Genomic DNA, 18,557 nt, shown 5'->3' on the forward strand with positions numbered 1-18,557 from the left:
AGAATCCTGAATTAAAAGACACCCTGAAAATTAGAGTGAAAAATGCTGCAGACTAGTCTACTGTGCCAAAATGTCATTGCAGCAACTCAAAATGGGTTAGGGCTAGCAGTTTATGTGGCTCCTGCCTGCTTTTATGCATGCCTGACAATGTAGGCTATGCTCCAAATGAGATGACGGATGATGTGCTGGGTTGCCAGTTTTGACAAATGCCAATTGGGCTCCTTGTTCCGGGCAGTGAGTACAGGGTCCACCAGATGATGTCTGGCCCTCAGGCAACCCTAATGAAGTCTGTTTTTGCTTGTTTAGTCATAGATATTTATAACAGTGGACTGAGACTTTTTTACCAGTATTCCTGTACTTCCTTCAATTCTGTGACTATCCCACATTTTCTTTGCTAATCCTTCATAAAGTTCTTCGTTTGGTAATACATTTACCTGCTATTTTATTAGGTATACATTGCTAACAAAGTGGTTTTGCCTTAAGAGCTGTTCACAGATCTTGGTCCTTATCGACATGATTACATCATGCAGTTGCTGCAGATTTGTTAGCTGCACATCCATGATGTGAATATCTTGTTGCATCACAACCCAAAAGTGCTCTATTGGGATGAAATCTGGCCAAGTGATTATTTGAGTTTTGTGATATGGTGCATTACTCTGCTGTAAGCAGCCAGGAGAAAACGGATACACTGTGGTCATAAAGGGGTGGACATGCTCACCAACAATACTACAGGTAGGCTGCGGTGTTTAAACAATGGTCAGTTGGTACTAAGGGGCTCAAAGTGTGCCAAGGGAATATCCCCCACACCATTACACCATGACCACCAGCCTGAACTGTTAATACGAAGCAGGGTGGAGCCATGTTTTCATGGTGATTAGGCCAAATTCTCAGCCCTAAATCTTAATGCTGCAGCAGAAATCGAGACACATCAGAGCAAGCAGTTTTTTTCAATCTCTCATTGTCCAGTGTTTGTGAGTGGTGCGAATTGTAGCTTCAGTTACCTGTTCTTAGCTGACAGGTGTAGCACCTGGTGTGATCTTCTGCTGCTGTAGCCCATCTGCGTCAAGGTTCAACATGTTGTGCATTTAGAGATACTCTTTTGCATAGCTTGGTTGTAATGAATACTAATTTGAGTTACTCTCACTTTTCTATCAGCCCAAATCAGTCTGGCTATTCTCCTCTGACCTCTCACATCAACATTTTTACTCAGAGAACTGTCGCTCACCAGATACTTTCTCTTCTCCATAATGTTCTCTGTAAACCCTAAAGATGGTTATGTGATAAAATCACTGTGGACCAGGTGATTTAGGATCACTTAAATCACCTTTCTTCCCCATTTGGATTTTCAATTTGAACTTCAGCAGGTTTTCTTGACCACGTCAGCATACCTACACCGAGTTACTGCCATGTGACTGGCTGATGATATATTTCCATCATCCGTGGTTGACGTGCTGTACCTAATTGAGTGTATTTCTTTAAAGTGATTATAAAAAGCAGAGTAAAAGTATATATATATATATATATATATATATATATATATATATATATATATATATAACATGTGCTTACTTTCACCATGACTGCAAATCCTTTTTGTAATAAAAAATAAACCAGTTGTTAGCTGTTTTTTTGTGATAATACTACACAAAGGTAATGTGGCCAAGTACAGTTTTAAAGTTCATGTGTGGCCTTCACTTTCTGTGAGTAATGCTTACAAGCGTTTATTTTTCTTGACTGACTGACAGGTGGAGGAAATGGACTGAGAAACCTATGCACTTTCCTAGGGCACACACACACACACACACACACACACACACACACACACACACACACACACACACACACACACACACACATGCAAATTCAAAGCTGAAGAGGACTTGGCGCACAAAAAAGAAATGACACAAAGCAGTATGCATTCTCTCTGGATTTTATTCTTTAGGAAGAGTTTCTGTTTGGAATTACAAAATGCACTGGTAGAAATAGCGGTGAGACTGGCTGAGAGTGTGACAGGTAAGAGCGTGAGAGAGACAGGGTAGAGAAAGAGAGAGAGATAGAGGGAGAGAGAGCGAGAGAGAGAAAATAGAGAGTGAGTGAGAGATCAAAGGACCATCAGCCAGTTTTTAACAAGTACATCAACAGTTTTGGCGAGCTCCTCCATCCCTTGACCCTCCCCAACACAAAAGTATAAGGAAGAATACACCATCGTCTGAACTGTACTTTCTTTTCTTTCTTTATATTTTTATTTTTTCTGTTAAATTAAAAACAGTTCTTTTTTTTTTCATGGTGTCCTGAACATGGTTGTGCTGTGCCTCAACCCCATGTAACAGAAGAAAAACAAACAGGACTTTGACTCTCACCAAAGTCTCTTTTTTGTGTTTTTACTCTTTAGATTTTTTTTTAAGTTTTTAAAACATTTTTTGTTTTCAAAAATAGAAGGAAAAAAAGGAAACATTGCTTTTTTAAAAACATCTATTTATATATCACTTTTTTCTTTTTTTTTTTTTTTAAATTCCTCTGAATTAATTAATCTGCTTTTTCTTTTATGTCCTGAAGATGACTTTTTAACCCACGGTGTGGCATGCACATAGCACATGCATTTCTGGAACTAGATATTTTTTCCTTTTTTAAAATCTTTTGTACTTGAAAAACGAACAAAAAGAAAAAAAAACATTTTTTTTTTAAATTTATGTATTTTTTTCCCCCAGTAGCGACTTTACATTGCTTTTTGAAGACTTTGTGTGGTTAATCAGCGTGTTAGTGGATTTTACTGCAGCATATACACAAAGATGGAAGGTGAACATTTTGGGGCTTTGCACGTTCCATTCAGTGGAGGGGGCAGGTGGGAGGGGCTTTACTGACATCACACACGCACGCACACGCACAACCACAGAGCTGAAGGTCGTTACAATGATTTGATTTGAATGTCTTAAGATTTCAGAAGAGTTCTGGAGAATTTTTTAAAAAAGCATTCAGAAAAACAAAACATAATTTTATTTGAAACACACCCACCCGTGTGCATACATACACGCAAAAACCCACTGACACACACCACAACCAGGAGCTACATACCTTAGTGTGCTTTCTAATTTTACATGTAGTGATGTGAGAAATATTTTTTGTGACATTCCACTGAGGTTGGAAAGACACTAATAGGCAGTGTTTTCTATTTTTTTTTTCAATGCATTCTCTGGTCAACATGTGATAGGCCTCCAGGTAAGATGTGGGTCAAGTAAAAGAATGAGAGAAAAAAAAAAGGAACTTAAAGTAAAAAATAACAGTAATGTTGGGTCTGACGGTGGTGTGCGTTAGTGAAAAGTGTTAGTTTGAGGCACACAGAGAGAACTGAAACTTATACAAGAGTGATACACACAGAACGCAGGTGATTTTTAGGACTACAGCGAGGCCCAGGCATCCTTTCTCCAGCCCATCTGCTACAATACGACTCACACACCTGATTTTTACACAGATAAGGCGGTCTACTAGCGAGAGAATGAGCTAAACTGCATTTTTGGTGCACTCACTGTATAAGTATAGTGAATAGACCGGGACACTATTTGTCACACAGCGCCATCTGTAGGTCAAAGGCGATGGCGAGTGGATTGTAAAACCTGCAATTCAATGCATTTTGATGTACAAATTTCAAATAGTTATTAACTTTGAAGAAGACTCAGAGTAAGAGGACAGCTCTGTCCTCCTGATAACTCATTCTCCCACAGTGTAGTGGTGTGTTCCAGCGCCACCCAAGGGTTGGAAAAAGGATTATTTTCAAATCTTCAAAGATCAAAATAAAAACAAGCACACAGAAGAAAATATAAGACCAAATATGGAGAACTCGCCTCATTCTCAAGCTCATCATGATCTTTACAAACGATGGTATAAGTTTATCCCTTAATACGTTCAGCAACAAAGAAAACAAAGATGAAGAGTTTCTCTCCTTTCTGCACATTTCTATTGGTCTCTTTCTGCTGCCTCTGTGTTAACCCCACACCCTGGAAGACTTTTGAGATGTTACTGATTTGTCAGACATAATTCACCATATCCATGTTTATACCCTGCGTCCCATTAAACCATTTTTTTTAGCCTTAATTACAAAAAAAGGTAACTTCCACAAAAATAAGTACAATTCCAGCTGTATCAATGGCAGGCATTTGGCACGGAATAGACAGTAGACGAGCAAGCAGAAGAGTTATCATTTTGTTCCCTCTAGATATACATACAGTAAATATCCAATCTCCATGTAACTTTCGGGCCACTGGTGTTTTTAGCATATGTGAAGGTACAGAGAGAGGAATATCATTCAGAGGAGAGAGAGAGAAAAACAGAAAGCACTTTTAATCATAAATAAAAAAAAGAGAGAGAAACCCTGCAGACCATAACAAAAAAACAGGACTGAAGAACATTTTCCCTCTGCAAACAGTAGATTCTCAGTGTTGCTATTATTAGTATTCTTTTGTATCATTCATGCAGGATTCCATAGAGTGTACAACTCTGCAAGTCTACAAAAAACGAAGCTGTGTGGGGGTGCAACAGAAGATTCAAGCTTCAATGTTTTGAAGAAGTAGAAGAGAAGGAGGAAGAAGAAGCAGCTCCAGGAGTAGAAGAAATACTGCAGAAAACAGTTTGTTTCTCTGTTTCTGAAACCCATCCTCCACTATTTTTTTCCCTCTCATAGGTCATAGGTTGAGGTTGGTTAAATTGTTTCTGGGAGGAGTGCAATCTCTCCAGATGCACCCATCCTCTCCTCCAGATGTCCACGGAGGGACTCGTCGACCCCCGTGCAACACTCCCCAACTCTCCCACCCACTTAGCCTCCCTCACCTCTTACAGGTGGAGGGCTCTGTGTCAGGTTTATTTGTATTTAAAAACACAGATGATAAAACTCATCAATATTCAACTGGTGGCTGGGAGGGTTGGTTTGAAATCTTTTTGCAGCTAACTTAACAGAAGTTAGCTCAGAGAAGCAAAGAAAACAAACAAACGACAACAACAACAAAAAAAGAGGTCGCTCATTTTTGTCTCTGACTGTAAAGTGTCTTTTGTCGAGTCGCAACTCTTGACATCTTGTAAGTGGCTATAGCTCATGGCCAGAGGCATAATTTAAGACACAAAGACTAGTGTCTGACGCTCCTCCAGTTTGGTCTCATTTGGCATCAAAAGAAATGATCGACAAGACGCGAGCAGAACGCGGAGGTGTTTCGTTACCTCCTCGTATCGCTTTTGGATCTCCAGATTCTGTCTCTGCATTCTTGTTCCATCCCATGACACCGGTTGTTTCATGTAGCTCACCGTCACTTAGACAGCAGTGGAGGAGAGGGAAAAACAAATCGAACAGACAAGAAAGAAACGTTTATATTTTTTTCCCTTGGCAGTCAGTGCTCTGGCTCATCTTCTTTCGGTATTTCAAATTTTTTTTCCTTGTTAAGTCCCACCCCCTTCCCCAGAGGCTAGCACCAATCGTCATCCTCCGTTTCACTGTAGGGTTCATGCAAGCCTTTGCGAGGACCCCTTGGATGCCCAGCCGGAGGAGGGACCTTGTGGGGACCAGTGTGTGGGGGTCCGTGGACATGTGTGGAAGGTGATGAAGAACGATAGCCGTTGGGTAGCCGGCGCTGGGCGGCAGACTGAACTTGGCCCTGCACAGGCCCTGTCAGAGCCGTTGTTGGCGGAGGCGCGTGATGAACAGTTCTAGGCGAGGTTCGGCTGGGCTGAGGATGGGGGTTGTTGACTGGGTGTGGCTGTGGGGGAGGTAGGGGATGGGGGTTATGCTGCTGTGGTTGTGAGGGAAGTGGCAGTGGGTGGTTGGCATGAGGGTGCGGGTTGCCCCCCTGCACGGGGTTTGGCTCATAGGCAGGTGGTTCATGATGGGGCTCGTAGTCCTGGTAGTCCTGGTTGTAGAAACATCCATCCCCTTCTATAGAGCCCCCTCCTCCACCTGTGTCTCCCCAGCGCAGTGGGGGCTGATGACGTGGTGTGCCATGGTGGCCCAGCTGAAGGCCAGCGGGGGGAGGACCCTGGCCTTGGGAAGGTTCTGGAGAAAAGCGGCGAGGGGCAGGAGCTGGGGCTGAGGGTCTGCCTTGTGCCACCCCAGGAGGGGTGGGCATAGCCTTACGGACTACAGGGGAGTAAGTAACATGGGGCCGGGGTGTTGCCGGGGTCTGAGGCAACTGCCGACGGCCCCGCCGCGGTGTACTGGTCCCCGAGGTTGAGGGGACAGGGCTTCCGCTGACTGAACTACTGCCCTACACAAAAAGTGAAATAAAGCAAATAAAAAAAACGAACCACAAATTCAACGACAAAACATGTAGAATAAAGTAGAGGATGGTAAAGATTTAGCGTGAAGCCAACAGAGAGAGAAGGAAAAGAACGCAAGACAGAGAGTCCAGATAGAAAAGCAAGAAAAGGACCAGAGCAAGATCCACAGCAACAATAAGAATAAAAGCACCATCCATAAAAGAGTGGCAGAAATGAAAGGCATTAAAAAGGAGCAGAGCAGATGATGTGGATAAAAAAGATGAGATTTCAAACAGGACCATACATAAAAAAGCAACATGTTACGCAGAGGAAAGAAAACAAAAGACGACAGGAGAAAAGAAGGATAAAGGGTTGATTTCCAGGATAACAAATGCAGTACAGGGTAAATATGGTAACTAAACATACATAAAATGTGTCTGGTTTTGCATTATTTTGAGCAAGCTGTGTAGCATGTATGTATAACACAAATTCAAATAAGAAAATCCACTTCCTCCCCTTTAAAGAAAGCTGTTGTTCCTGCAGTAATTATTAAAATATATTACAAAATCAGCGTGTTTAGCTAAATAATATGCATTACCAAAAATTCATGAGCAAAGAAAATTTAGGTCTAAAGTATAGTGAGCAATAAGCTTGGAAAAGAATGTCATAAGGAAACATAGTGGGGAGGGCATGACAGAACATTTAGACAGGGCAACTGGGAACAGCAATAAGGTACTCAAATATACATTCTTTATGCATATTTGTTTGGTTGTTGGTGGTTTGGTAGCAAACACTTCTTACTCATTTCTGCATTATTATACCAACAATAATGCATGTTTATGTGAATATAGTGAAACATAAATGTATATACAAATATACATAAAGATACACATGCTATCTGCTGTCATTAACATAATGCCAACAATTAAACAATGGCCTCTAATCTGAGGGCAGAAGACCTTATTAAAAGTTGGACCTAGGTTCTGAGACTGGTGCATTAAACTTGCATTCTCTCTATTGGCCAGCAGGGGGCAACCCTTCTGGCTTTCAACAAGAAAATGATTCTGTTTGACACATATTACTTAATACTTTTTGCTAATGAGTTTATGGCTTAATTGTTATATTTAATTCTTATTTATTACAGAATGATTTTTAATTTTAATATATGATTATGTTTATATTTTATATCTTGTGTATTTTTTAAAGTACGGCTAGCCTGTAATTGTGAAGCCACCATACGGTGATTCAAGAAACTGAAACAAGCTTTCAAAACAGTAGTCCACAAACCAACAGGTGATGTCACGCTACATCTATCTTTTTTATACAGTTTCCAATCAGAGGAACATTTCTAACATAACTACATCAAAAAGTTACACCTTATGTAGACTATACAGCACTGTGTTTGGTTACAGCCAGAAAAGGTTATTGGGGTTTTTCTAGCTGATAGTCCACCAGTTAACTACCATCAAATTAGAGGCCCAATATTAGACCACTTGAAATGTGTTTGACCAATATTTATTTAATTATTTTTCTCCTCAAAAACCAACAGGTGTGTTTTTCCAGCCTAGATATCAAGTACACTCAATACCCCAGGAGCCCACCTGTCTGTGTGTCACGCAATCGCGACCCTCGCTGGGAGATCGCGACCAGCGCCGGTCCCTTTCTCGCTCCCGGTCACGGTCGCGAGAGTGCCTGTGGACGTACTCGCCCCCTCGTTCTGCTACATAGCGCTCCTTGTCCACAGAGCCGTGGTGATGGTGATGATGGTGGTGGTGCTTACGGTCTTTGGAACGGCCGCGATCCCTGTCTCGATCCTTGTCTTTTGACGTGAGGTCGCCAGACTGAGTGGTTGTGCTTAGGTCTGTGCCCAGGCCTGATGACAGAGTGTTTAGAGGGGTTCGTTATTATTGCACTCCAGCGACACATTCTAGCAGCCCTTGGAACAACAACAAAAAGACTTTTATGTGCTTTTTGTTCAGTTGTACAAAAATTGGATTCATTTATTGCAGAAGGTGAGACGGTTAGAGAAAATGAGTTCTGGATAGTGGAAATATCTTCTACAGTACCTGTCAAATGATCAATTATGCAAAAAATGTGTGTGTGTTTGTGGTTTCACCCACCTGTGTCAGCCTCAGTGTAGCGACAGAGGGACCTCTCAGATGCCCGATGGCTCCGGTCTTTTCGCCGGTGTCCGTGTCTGGAACTTCTTCCCTCTTCTGGGATTGCATGCTCCATGTTGTAGTCGTCTGCCCCTCCTTTGTCTCTGTGACCACGCCCAGACCTGCTGTGGCCCAGGGAGGAGGCGGAGCGTTTCATTGGACTGCTGTCATTGATGGTCTAAGAGAGGAAGAGAAAGAAACCACCGAGGGATGGAGGGAGAGAGAGAAATGCAAGGAGAGGTGTTTCCTTTGAATGTCAGGTTGGTGTTCCATTTATACAATGGGATAACAGATATGTATAGGGGTGTATATATGGGTTTAACTGGGGTCTGTTTCTATGAAAGCCCTCAACGGATCTTCTTCCTTTAACCTATACCAAATCATAGACCCCCAATCATGCTACTTCATAAACAGAGACATTGCATACAATTTATAAGGCAGGGGTCGGCAAAAAAACCCATTAGCCAAGTTTAGTGCTTGTAAACAATCCATCCATGTATTTCAGTAGCTAAGCATGGCTAAAGCAAGGCCAGTGCAGTGTTGTATTAACATTCAAACCTGGTGCAGGGCTCAGATGCCGACCCCTGATACAGAAGATTAAAAAAAAATTCAAAAGGAAGCACAGGGAAAGAGATGATGGCAAGCGACCATGCCTTCCATGCTTCTGTAACTTGTAATGTTAAAGAAAAAAAGGGGACAGAAGCGTCAGTTCAGCACTTCTCCATTTTCACCACTCATTAATGCCCTCGAACATGGCGCATTCCAGGCTGCACAAAACTCTTCTGTTTCTGCTCTGTCTCAGCGTGCTTCCCTGCAACCATGCATGTACATAGGGGATGTCCTGAGTCTGCTAACGACATTCCTCTGCAGTGCCGATGCCTCGTGACCTGAGGCAGGACAGGACAGCAGGACAGCGCCTATGGTGCCACAAGTTGATGACCTGGGCATGAAAATCATATCAGGTTACTTCAGTGCTAAATCCTTTTTGCAGCTGAGCTGAGCAAGTTTTGTAGACATTGTGAATTGTCACAGATTAAATTACAGAAGATGGGTTGGCAGATTAACTGGCCTCACAGAAGTAGCACTGAGAATCCTATAAACATATCCATTCATATGCACGTATGTCCATATCCCTCCTTGTTTCTGACACTCTAACCACGCACCACATACATTCACGCAAGCATACACTCACTCAAACAAAAAGATCTAAGTTCTAGCATGCAGGTAGGTAGTCGTGAATGGAGACTCATAATGGAGACTGTTAACAGCAACAACACAAAGATAAGCACACAGGCATGAGGACATGAGACAACGAAGCACCAGGAGCAGCAGCTGAGTAAAGAGAGACAGAGATACGGAAGACCCGGAGACAGTCATATGACCGTAAATGATGAGAAGGGACAAGCAGAGTTCAGCCCGAATCCAAACTTTCTGCATTAAGTGCACGAGTGAAGTAGTTAAGGGTCAGTAGGATTGGTTTGGAAACTGGACTTGCATATGAGTTCATGCTAAAAATGGTTGCTTTAATACATCTTAAGAAAACCCCTGCTTAAAAACACACAACACAAAGACATGTTTGAGAAGGGGACTTGAATAAAGAGAAAGGGGAGGAGGGAGAAGACAGAGAAGACAGGGTACATACACTGAGGTTACTGCCACGTTGCTTCCCTTTCCTCCGCTGCTGTATGAGCACAGAGAAGACACACACACACACACACACACAAACAATGCCACAAATACACCAAATGTATGGATGTGGCGCAAACACAAAACAAGGAGGAGAAGTGATGGGGAGAGGGAGAGAAGGAAGGGAGACAGGGATGGTGTGATATGCAGTGATCAAAGAGGAAGGGTGAAGAGGAGTACAAGTTTAAAAGCGTTAAATTGAGGTTCAACCCAAAAAGAGGATGGGGTGCCAGAGTGGAGAGATGAAAGAGAGAGAAAGAGAAAAGGAGGGACAGAGAAAGAAGGTCCGATTAGACACCGAAGCAGCAGCGAGGGTGGAAGAGATACACTTACCACAAATACTGGGGGTGATTGGTGCCACGAGAGTGTTATACAGACAAGATCACCATGAAAGTGCTCAATCAACAGAAACACGGTCACAACATCAATGATGATAATCAGCGAAAAACACATATAAAAACAAGCTCCAGAACACACAAACACGCACACATCTGTAACACTCAACATCATACTAGAACCAGTCCTGCTAATAAAGGGGGGGAAGCCCGGTTCGGCACTTGGAAAACCTCTGCTAGGAAGGAAGAGACAGTTTAGCAAATCGAGAAAAAAAAAGATAAATAAATCACGGTCCTGACAAAAGAAGAAGAAATAATGTGGGGTGGGTGTGGGGGTAGAGAACTGCGCATGTCTGTGTGTGGTTTATAAATGTGTCGTGTGTGAATGACAACCAGAGCACTCACCGAGATATGAAACAGTTTAACATGGATGAGGGTGTGGGATGGAAAACAAGGCAACCGCATTTCCGAAAACACCTCCATGCAGGTGAAAGAGAGATAAGGGGAAGAGAAAAGCAAAACAGTCGGGAGAAAAGAAAAAGAAAGGAATGAAAGGTCTGACTTTGCCTTGCTGTGGTCCTTGTGAACCCAAGCCTGGAGGTCAACATGTCAGCAAAACATTTACATGTTTTACCCTGAAATACTGTCATGATATGCTAGCGGACATCATGGTTGCAACCACGACACCCAGCGCAAAATGTAACCAGTGATTGTAAAAGTTTGTCGTTCGCAACCTCGTCCCAAACGTTCTCCACTCTGGATTCAAGAGGCCGCAGCAAGAAATCCATAAGCAACGAGTCAGACCTTTGTGAATGTCATTGTTCCAAACAAAAGGAGATAAGGAGCGGACACAATGAGGACAACGGACAGTGGAAAGGTGAGAATGCTGCTCACTTGGTTGTCGCCTGGGAGGCGGGGCATGGAAGCGGCCCTGCCGTGGCCTTCCATTGGTGGAAAGTGCTCAGTATCCGAGTAACCATCCTGCCCCATCTCTCTCATCTCTACCGTCTGTAAACAGAGCAGGAGAGCAGGAGGTGGTGTGATTGGCTGCCATGAAAACTAATAGGGAGGAGGAGAGGGGGGTAAGGTGGAAAGGTTATCCAAAGAGAGCAGAAAGCTGAAGGTCCCAGAGGAAAATCATGTCAGTTGGATAATTTGGTCTTTAATTGTTGTTTTCATTTTTAAATCAAACAGAAAAAAGGAAATTGTGTGTTTTGGTCTTTAGAAAATACTCCAACCAAAATCCAATTTTGTGTTTGCATATGCTGCTGTCACTTGAGTTGCAACAAATGCGAGCAGAAGGTGATTTGTTGTTTCCCTTTTTGTTTAGTGGCACTCAATGCCAGATGGAGGAGGTTGTGAGTCACGGCAGGAGTGGATTCTGGGAGGAAAAAACCACGTGCAGCCAAAAAGAGGCATGAGGGGAAAAAAAGAAAGAAAAAAAGAAATCTGATCAGATGATAATGTTAGCCAGGTGCAGGTCCTGGTACATTGTGGGCACTAAATGAGGTTATGTAAAACTGAAACTGCACTGGTGGGTCAGCTGCACTGCAGTTATCAAAAATCCAGTATGTTGGGGGTTTTTTTTTAATCAGAAACATGCAAATTTTATGTAGCAAATTTGCAAAATTCGATTTTGTTTGGAGTAAATCGCATTTTAGTTAAATCTGAACTGATAATCAAAGAATATCAGGTTGTCTCTCTGGCTGCTGAGTTTAGTCGTTCCTTTAGAGCTCTGCTGATTGTGGACAGGTGGCTACAATAAGAGGGCTGACAGATGCATGCACCTGCCAGACCCCCACCCTCCCCCCGCACGAGGTCTACAAGCAGACATGTTTAACGGCATGAAAACAGAGACATGAACCAGTCTGAGTCAAATGAGATGCAGAGATATATAGCCACTGAACAATTCAGTGAGATTTTAAAGAAATAAAATAAAATAAAAAGACTTGTGTGTAGAGACAGGTTTGAGAGATGGAGCTAATCAAAGAAATGTTCAATGTTAGTGATATCTGAAGAATCCAAAAAAGAGGAACTGCAGGAAATAAGTGTAACAACTTCAGTAAAATGATAAAGGCAACAGTGCAGTAACGGTGATGCAGTCTGAGCTCTGAACTTACGACACCATAAGAATGGGAGAGTATTCCTAACAATGAACATACTGGGAAAAAACTAAATAAACTTATCAGCTGCCCTGATTTGATCTAATCCTCTATAAAAATCAGGTGTTACAAATGAGCAGGTCACTGCTGAGCCTGGATACGGAATTACAAACTTGAACAGTGAAGATTTTACCACGTAATTGTCCTCAGTTGCAATTGGGAGCTACATCAAGTAACACGGCACAAACTATTATCTGTGTGGTCTCTGGCCAGCTTATTGTGCCATTTCCAGTGTGTGTGTGTGTGTGTGTGTGTGTGTGTGTGTGTGTGTGTGTGTGTGTGTGTGTGTGTGTGTGTGTGCTTTTACCTGAGAGTTGGTCATGCTTCCCAGGCCATCCACAGGGTGTCCCTCAGGGCTCCAGCTGCCAACCTTCTGAGACATTTCCTGAGCGCGAGCCGTCACCCACGACTGGCTTTCCGGGACACCTCCCTCCACCGGCCTGTGACACACACACAAACACATATTAACAAGTCAAGGGTATGTCTTTCTTCAGCAAACCTGTTCCTGTAAAGTGAAAATAATCCAGAAGTGTCCAACTCACAGGCTGTTGGTGGTGTCTGTCATCTCAGGAGGAGGCAGGGCATTGTTAAGTCCCGGACCCCCATCCTGGGAGGGGGTAGGTGGCTCCACGCGCTGAAATAGTAATGGCGTTCGATTCTGTGTGAGATATACAACATGGCCGTCGCCAGCTATCAGGCAGACTGACAGGGAAATGGGGAGGGGGAACAAGGGCAGAGCATGAAGAGAGGGGATAGAGAGAGGGGGCTGCCGGTTGAAGCGAGACCGGGCAAACGGGAGAATGGAAGAGGGATGAATGCAAGAGCAACGAATGCCCAGCAGCTAGCAGAAGGAGAGAGATGAGCAGACTCAGATGTCATTCTGGGATCAAAGCAAAATGACGATCAGTGAGGAAGCGGGATTCAACCACTGCATCCAGAGCTTCATACAGCAAACTATCACATTATGGTTGTCATCTGATGCATTAACAGGCTGAAATTTAATGGGTGGGGGTGGGTATGTAAAAAGAGAAGAAAAAAACATTTGCAGGACAATTAAAAAAAAAAGATCCTATTCTAAAATGATAGAGGACATTGTAGCAAAGAAACACAGCAAGAAGCCGGTAGCAGGCAGGTAAAGTACACGATGGCACGTGTCAAATAAGAATTGCTACATTTGTTACAACTGCCTAATGTCCACTAATGACCACTTAAATCTAAAATTTTATTTAGTTGTTAAATTATTTTATTATTTTTCTTTTGTTTTTCAGTTTACTTATGTGAAAATACTGTAGCAAGCATCCCAATTAGTTTGCAAGGAATAAACACAATGTGAACCCCAACAAGTAAAGCACATCTAAAACTTGTGTGATCCGGTCTGGCCTAGCTGCGTTTTCTATAATGAAACACTGCATAGATCTCTCTTTGCATTTCTAGATAATATGGTAGCTGAGATCTGAGGCTCTAGTAAAGTCACACCGCAGACTGTGTGATAAAAAGTATGTATAAAAACAATTGTGTGAGAAATGCGTCTGTGTGTGGATGTGGAACATTGCAAAGGACTGAAGGCAGGAGAAAATAATGAGGATCAGAAATAATAAAGAAGGCAGTGGCTTGCTGATGTTTCGGGAACATCATGAGAAGTATCTCATAATACATAACACGTGCAATGACAATATTAAGTGCAAGCAGACCTTTATATTACGGCTGAATAATAATGTTAGGAATCACATAATTTCAGCATTGATAACATATCATCTTGTGAGGGAGGTCTATACCTTTCCAAGGTGACAAGCATGGGTAACAGGGAGTTAGAAGGTAGTGTATTGTTACAAGCAGTTGATATAGGAAAGACACAAGCTCAGCTAAAGAAGCCATTGTGAAGATTCCCATCAGGTTCAGGCATGGGCACATTTGGGATTGTGACAACATTTTAGCTTAATGTGAAAAAAATAACCTGCTACATTCTGTATGAGGAAAATGTTTTTTTTTTCCTCAAGAATTTCAGTGCTAGTGTAACAAACTTTGCCCAGAAGGTGGCAGCATTGTTTCTGAGCATTACCTTTGTGAAGTTATTGCGTTTGCCTTTATAGGTAATTGAATGGACACGCTTCCCTAATCTGAACGAATGCTGTCACAGTCCGGGCTTGTATAGATGAAGTTACAGACCTGTGGCCTCGGTTTCAGCACGTCAGTCTGCCTTTAATTTTAAAGGATCGGATGCAGGTAGAGTGTTACTTCACTGGAGACAGGCAGTACCTGCTCATCACGAAGAGCCTGGGAACGTTTGATCTTGCTCTGCCGGTAGTACTCCATGATCATCATGGCGGCATAGATTTTCCCCACTGTCAGGTCGGTCGCTGCAGAGAGAATGACAAGTTACCCTGCAGGATCAGGCTCTTTGGTCTTTGAGCATGAGGAATGGTAGAGAGGTGTGAGGCAAGCGCACAGGAAGCACTTGCATACATGAACATACGAGAAAATAGTCTTTTCACTGCCAGGCTGATTAAAAACTTCAGTTAACTCTAAAAAACACTTCTATGTGTCACAAGTACAATGCTGTAACTGAACAATCTCCTTCTGATATATGGCTCGTGTTTAGTGTGTAATATTAAACAAACTGTGGTCTCCAGTAAAATGATTAAAATTGTTTAAAAAGAGATACAATCTGTGCACATCAAGGCATCACAGAATGAGAGCAACTACTGATTTATACTTTCCTCAATATAACTAATGGTAAAAAGAGAGATTTGCCCCTAGTCTATAAACCTGCCTGCCACGGAGTGAAAAGACATCTGTAGAAGGTTTATCTATAGTAGGACACCCTCTGATCTCAGGCACAGAAATGGGTAGAAGTGTGAATGTTAAGGAATGGTGACTCTTGCGTTTGTGAGTTTAAGGAGGGAAAAAAATGCAGTATTCATTTTGTAATTTTGTGATTGCAAATGAATACTTTACCGCCACCTGTTGGACACAGATGGTAGCTTCAGTCTTGTAACCCTGAACTAGCAAAAGTTCACAACTACCTTGTTTTTTTCTTGGGCTGCTGACCTATTATGGCCAACGCATGCAGAATTTTTCCATGTACTGTATTGTAGCATGCAAAGAAAGCCCTTTAAGTGTGAGGCAGCATTAAAAATGCCAAAAAGCAACACAGCAGTAGTTCACAATCATAGCAGGAAGTCGCTGCAGCTAGCCCGAAATAAATCATCAGGGTCTGTTACTGTCATTATTCATTTGATGGAGGGACGTGAGGAAAAGTCAGCTGAATTTACGTCATGAGTGAGTCAGAGAGGAAATACGCCCAAATGCATAAGAAAGTATACTCTGTCATTCTCCGAAGGAAAGAAGTTTCATAAATATTATTACAGGAGGAAGTTTACCCTCATTAATGATTAGAGAGCACTCTTGGCAATTCCCGGGCACAGAGCCAGCCATCCCCACTCTGGCTGCATTGAAAAAGCAGCATTGGGTATCCATACTTACAGTATTTAACCATGACAGAGTATTATTGAAAGTCATCAGGAAATGAAAATGCAGATACATTTCTTTAGATGGGAAGCAGTGATACGGGTAAAGAAGAAGAATATTACTTTTTTTGTCTCACTCACGAAGGTCTTAGAACAGATGGCCAAATCACGTACACGATGACGCACTCGAGACATTCTTATAGACATCCAACTGGGCTGTGTGTGGTTCAAAGATGGGTCTTCTAGGAAGTGACGGTCATAGCTCCTACAGTTCAAAGAGCAAATACGCTGAATGGCCTACATCGCGAACATGTGGCCATCTGCCACATGAAAGCATTTGCAAGAAGCTAGTTGTGGTGGCTCCATCTGGAAAGGGGTGGTGGTAAAGAACTGCAGCACATGCCAGGAAATGACAGGCTGAGGCTCCGCTGCTGTGATAGAAGCGGCCAGCCCCTGTGGCAATATGATGGGCAAGCATGACTTCCCCATGATTCAAGTGGGTATTTCACATTTCCATAATTTTTAGCTTCTTATGGATAACCAGAAGAAGTGGTCTGCAACAATCAACCAAAATTCATCCCAGTAAGCTCAGGTTACTTCTGAGGGTATGTAGCAGTTAACAGACTCCAGTTTCTACAGAGAAACAACAAGCAGAGCACTGCCTTTAACAAGTACGAATACCACCTGAAAGACTGAATCTTTGAACCAGTGTTGTAGTTTATTTAATGAAGTTTTTTTTCTCCTTGTTTTGGATAATTGGGGATTAGGGGAGGAGTGTAATGGATTGGAATTGCAGGAGACTGTATTATTGCACTGCCACCCATTGGACATTTTTGATATATTCAGTGATGATGGAGAAAGGGTTTTTTCAGGTATGAGCTGTTGTCCTTGTGTAGTTCAGTCTCAGTCAGTTTTATTGATCTCCACTTCAAGATACTGCACTATTGCGTGGGTGTGTGGAGCTGTTTTGTGTCTACCATGCAGCTTGTTTCTGTGCTTCTGTTTTTTCATGATCATTTTCACACAATCTGAGTACTGATGTGTGAGACAGATGTGAAAGCTAATTCAGAGGGTGCAGCACTGGAAAAAGACTGGTTTGGAGAAGCAGACCTCAGGGGGCATGGAGAGGAACAATGGTGGAGCATTAGGTGGTAGCAGAAAATGGCACTGCTGTGGTTTACCCAAACTCTGGTCACTTACACTTGTGTGGTGTCACCAGCAAATCCAGATGCTTCTGGGAGAGGTTGGGCCAGATTGCCATCATCTCTTTCCTTAGCTCTGCATCCATCTGGTGTTTGTCGATACCACCTAGACATATTCATTAAAAAAACAGAAGCATGCACACACATGCAGATACACACACACACATGTATGGACATCCATGCCCAAGTATGAGAACACAAATGAACACAAAACACAGAAAAATGCACATTAAGAAAGTTTACCCATACACACAAAATTACACACATTGTTTATAGCCATTCAGATTGAAAGGAAAAGGGGGAAAAGACATACAAACATGGAAACAGACAAACAGAAAAAAAAAAGGTTCCTTTTATTAGTCATGTAATTAATATAAGCTCACAACTGAAGTGAAACACAAGCAATCAACTTTGTGAGCTACATTCAGTCTCACCTTCAGCCTCACGCTAAATCTAGAAAAGTTCTACATATAGAATCTAAAGCCTTGGAAATAACAACACATCAGTTGCTGTATAGAGGATTGAGCATCAAGAAGAGTTCGAAGTTTCTGGTTCAGCACAGAAAAGACAATTCTGCTTTGAGGATGTTGGGGTTAAGAGAGAAGGAAGAAGAAAGCATGTGAAAATGTGACAAGTGAAAGTCAAATTGTCCGTACCCTTGGCAATCTTTATGTCCAGCGCTGTGCGGATCAAGGCCATGAGAGTGGAGTTGAAGTGGACCGTGTTGTCATCAGCCACGGGCAGATCCATACGGAGCAATCTCTGCGAGGAAGCCAGTCAGGCAGTAAGAACATTGAGGAGAAGGTGGGGTGCATGTGGAACCTCCAGGTGAAAAGGGGGAAGGGCTCTGAGCTTGTAGCAGGGAAGGAGAGTGGGTAGAAGGGAAGAGGGGGTGGGTTCGGAAGTTGAAGGAGCTGTGCATAGCATCTGCAGCAGGCCCTGACTTTGTCTGTCAGCCTATAGTGGCTCAGACTTAAGTGTCAAATTAGGCGCATATGTGATTATGAGTGCTGAAGTGACAAGAGAGTCGTAGTAATGCCCAAATTCTTGTTCATTTTTAAACATCTAAGTCACAAATTGATTAGTGGAGACTTTTTTCAGAATCACATTCTTATTTGCTTCATAACTGTCCAGGAACAGGCTGAGCAGCAGTTACTATTATCCAGAGCTCCCCCTAGTGCTTTGGAGGTTCACAGTGAAAACAACAGAGACCAGATGATAAACCAATAAGCCAACCGAGGGACTGGTCTAAGAAAGAGGAACACTGTGGTTTTTGTTTATTGGTTTTATCCTTTGCGGGTCTTGTTGGTTA

General features: G+C 42.6%; 1 protein-coding gene across 8 annotated transcripts in view; it reads right to left on the reverse strand.

The window, feature by feature from the left end:
* Positions 1–1,914: 1,914 nt before the first annotated feature.
* cacna1aa (calcium channel, voltage-dependent, P/Q type, alpha 1A subunit, a) overlaps positions 1,915–18,557 on the reverse strand; it is a 101,798-nt gene continuing 85,155 nt past the window's right edge. For 4 of the 8 annotated variants that reach the window (XM_012921103.3, XM_076883096.1, XM_076883095.1 and 1 more), the window contains 9 exons: positions 17,902–18,007; positions 17,244–17,351; positions 14,833–14,933; positions 13,119–13,234; positions 12,884–13,016; positions 11,309–11,422; positions 8,355–8,571; positions 7,836–8,107; positions 1,915–6,242 (listed from right to left, as the gene is read on the reverse strand). In XM_012921103.3, the coding sequence (XP_012776557.1) occupies positions 5,448–6,242; positions 7,836–8,107; positions 8,355–8,571; positions 11,309–11,422; positions 12,884–13,016; positions 13,119–13,234; positions 14,833–14,933; positions 17,244–17,351; positions 17,902–18,007 (1,962 nt within the window). In that variant the 3' untranslated portion in view covers positions 1,915–5,447. The remainder of the gene's footprint in view (positions 6,243–7,835; positions 8,108–8,354; positions 8,572–11,308; positions 11,423–12,883; positions 13,017–13,118; positions 13,235–14,832; positions 14,934–17,243; positions 17,352–17,901; positions 18,008–18,557) is intronic. The other 4 variants (XM_012921101.3, XM_012921102.3, XM_076883094.1 and 1 more) reach the window with 3 other exon arrangements.

Source organism: Maylandia zebra, linkage group LG4 (assembly GCF_041146795.1).
Source record: "Maylandia zebra isolate NMK-2024a linkage group LG4, Mzebra_GT3a, whole genome shotgun sequence".
Lineage (NCBI taxonomy): Eukaryota > Metazoa > Chordata > Actinopteri > Cichliformes > Cichlidae > Maylandia > Maylandia zebra.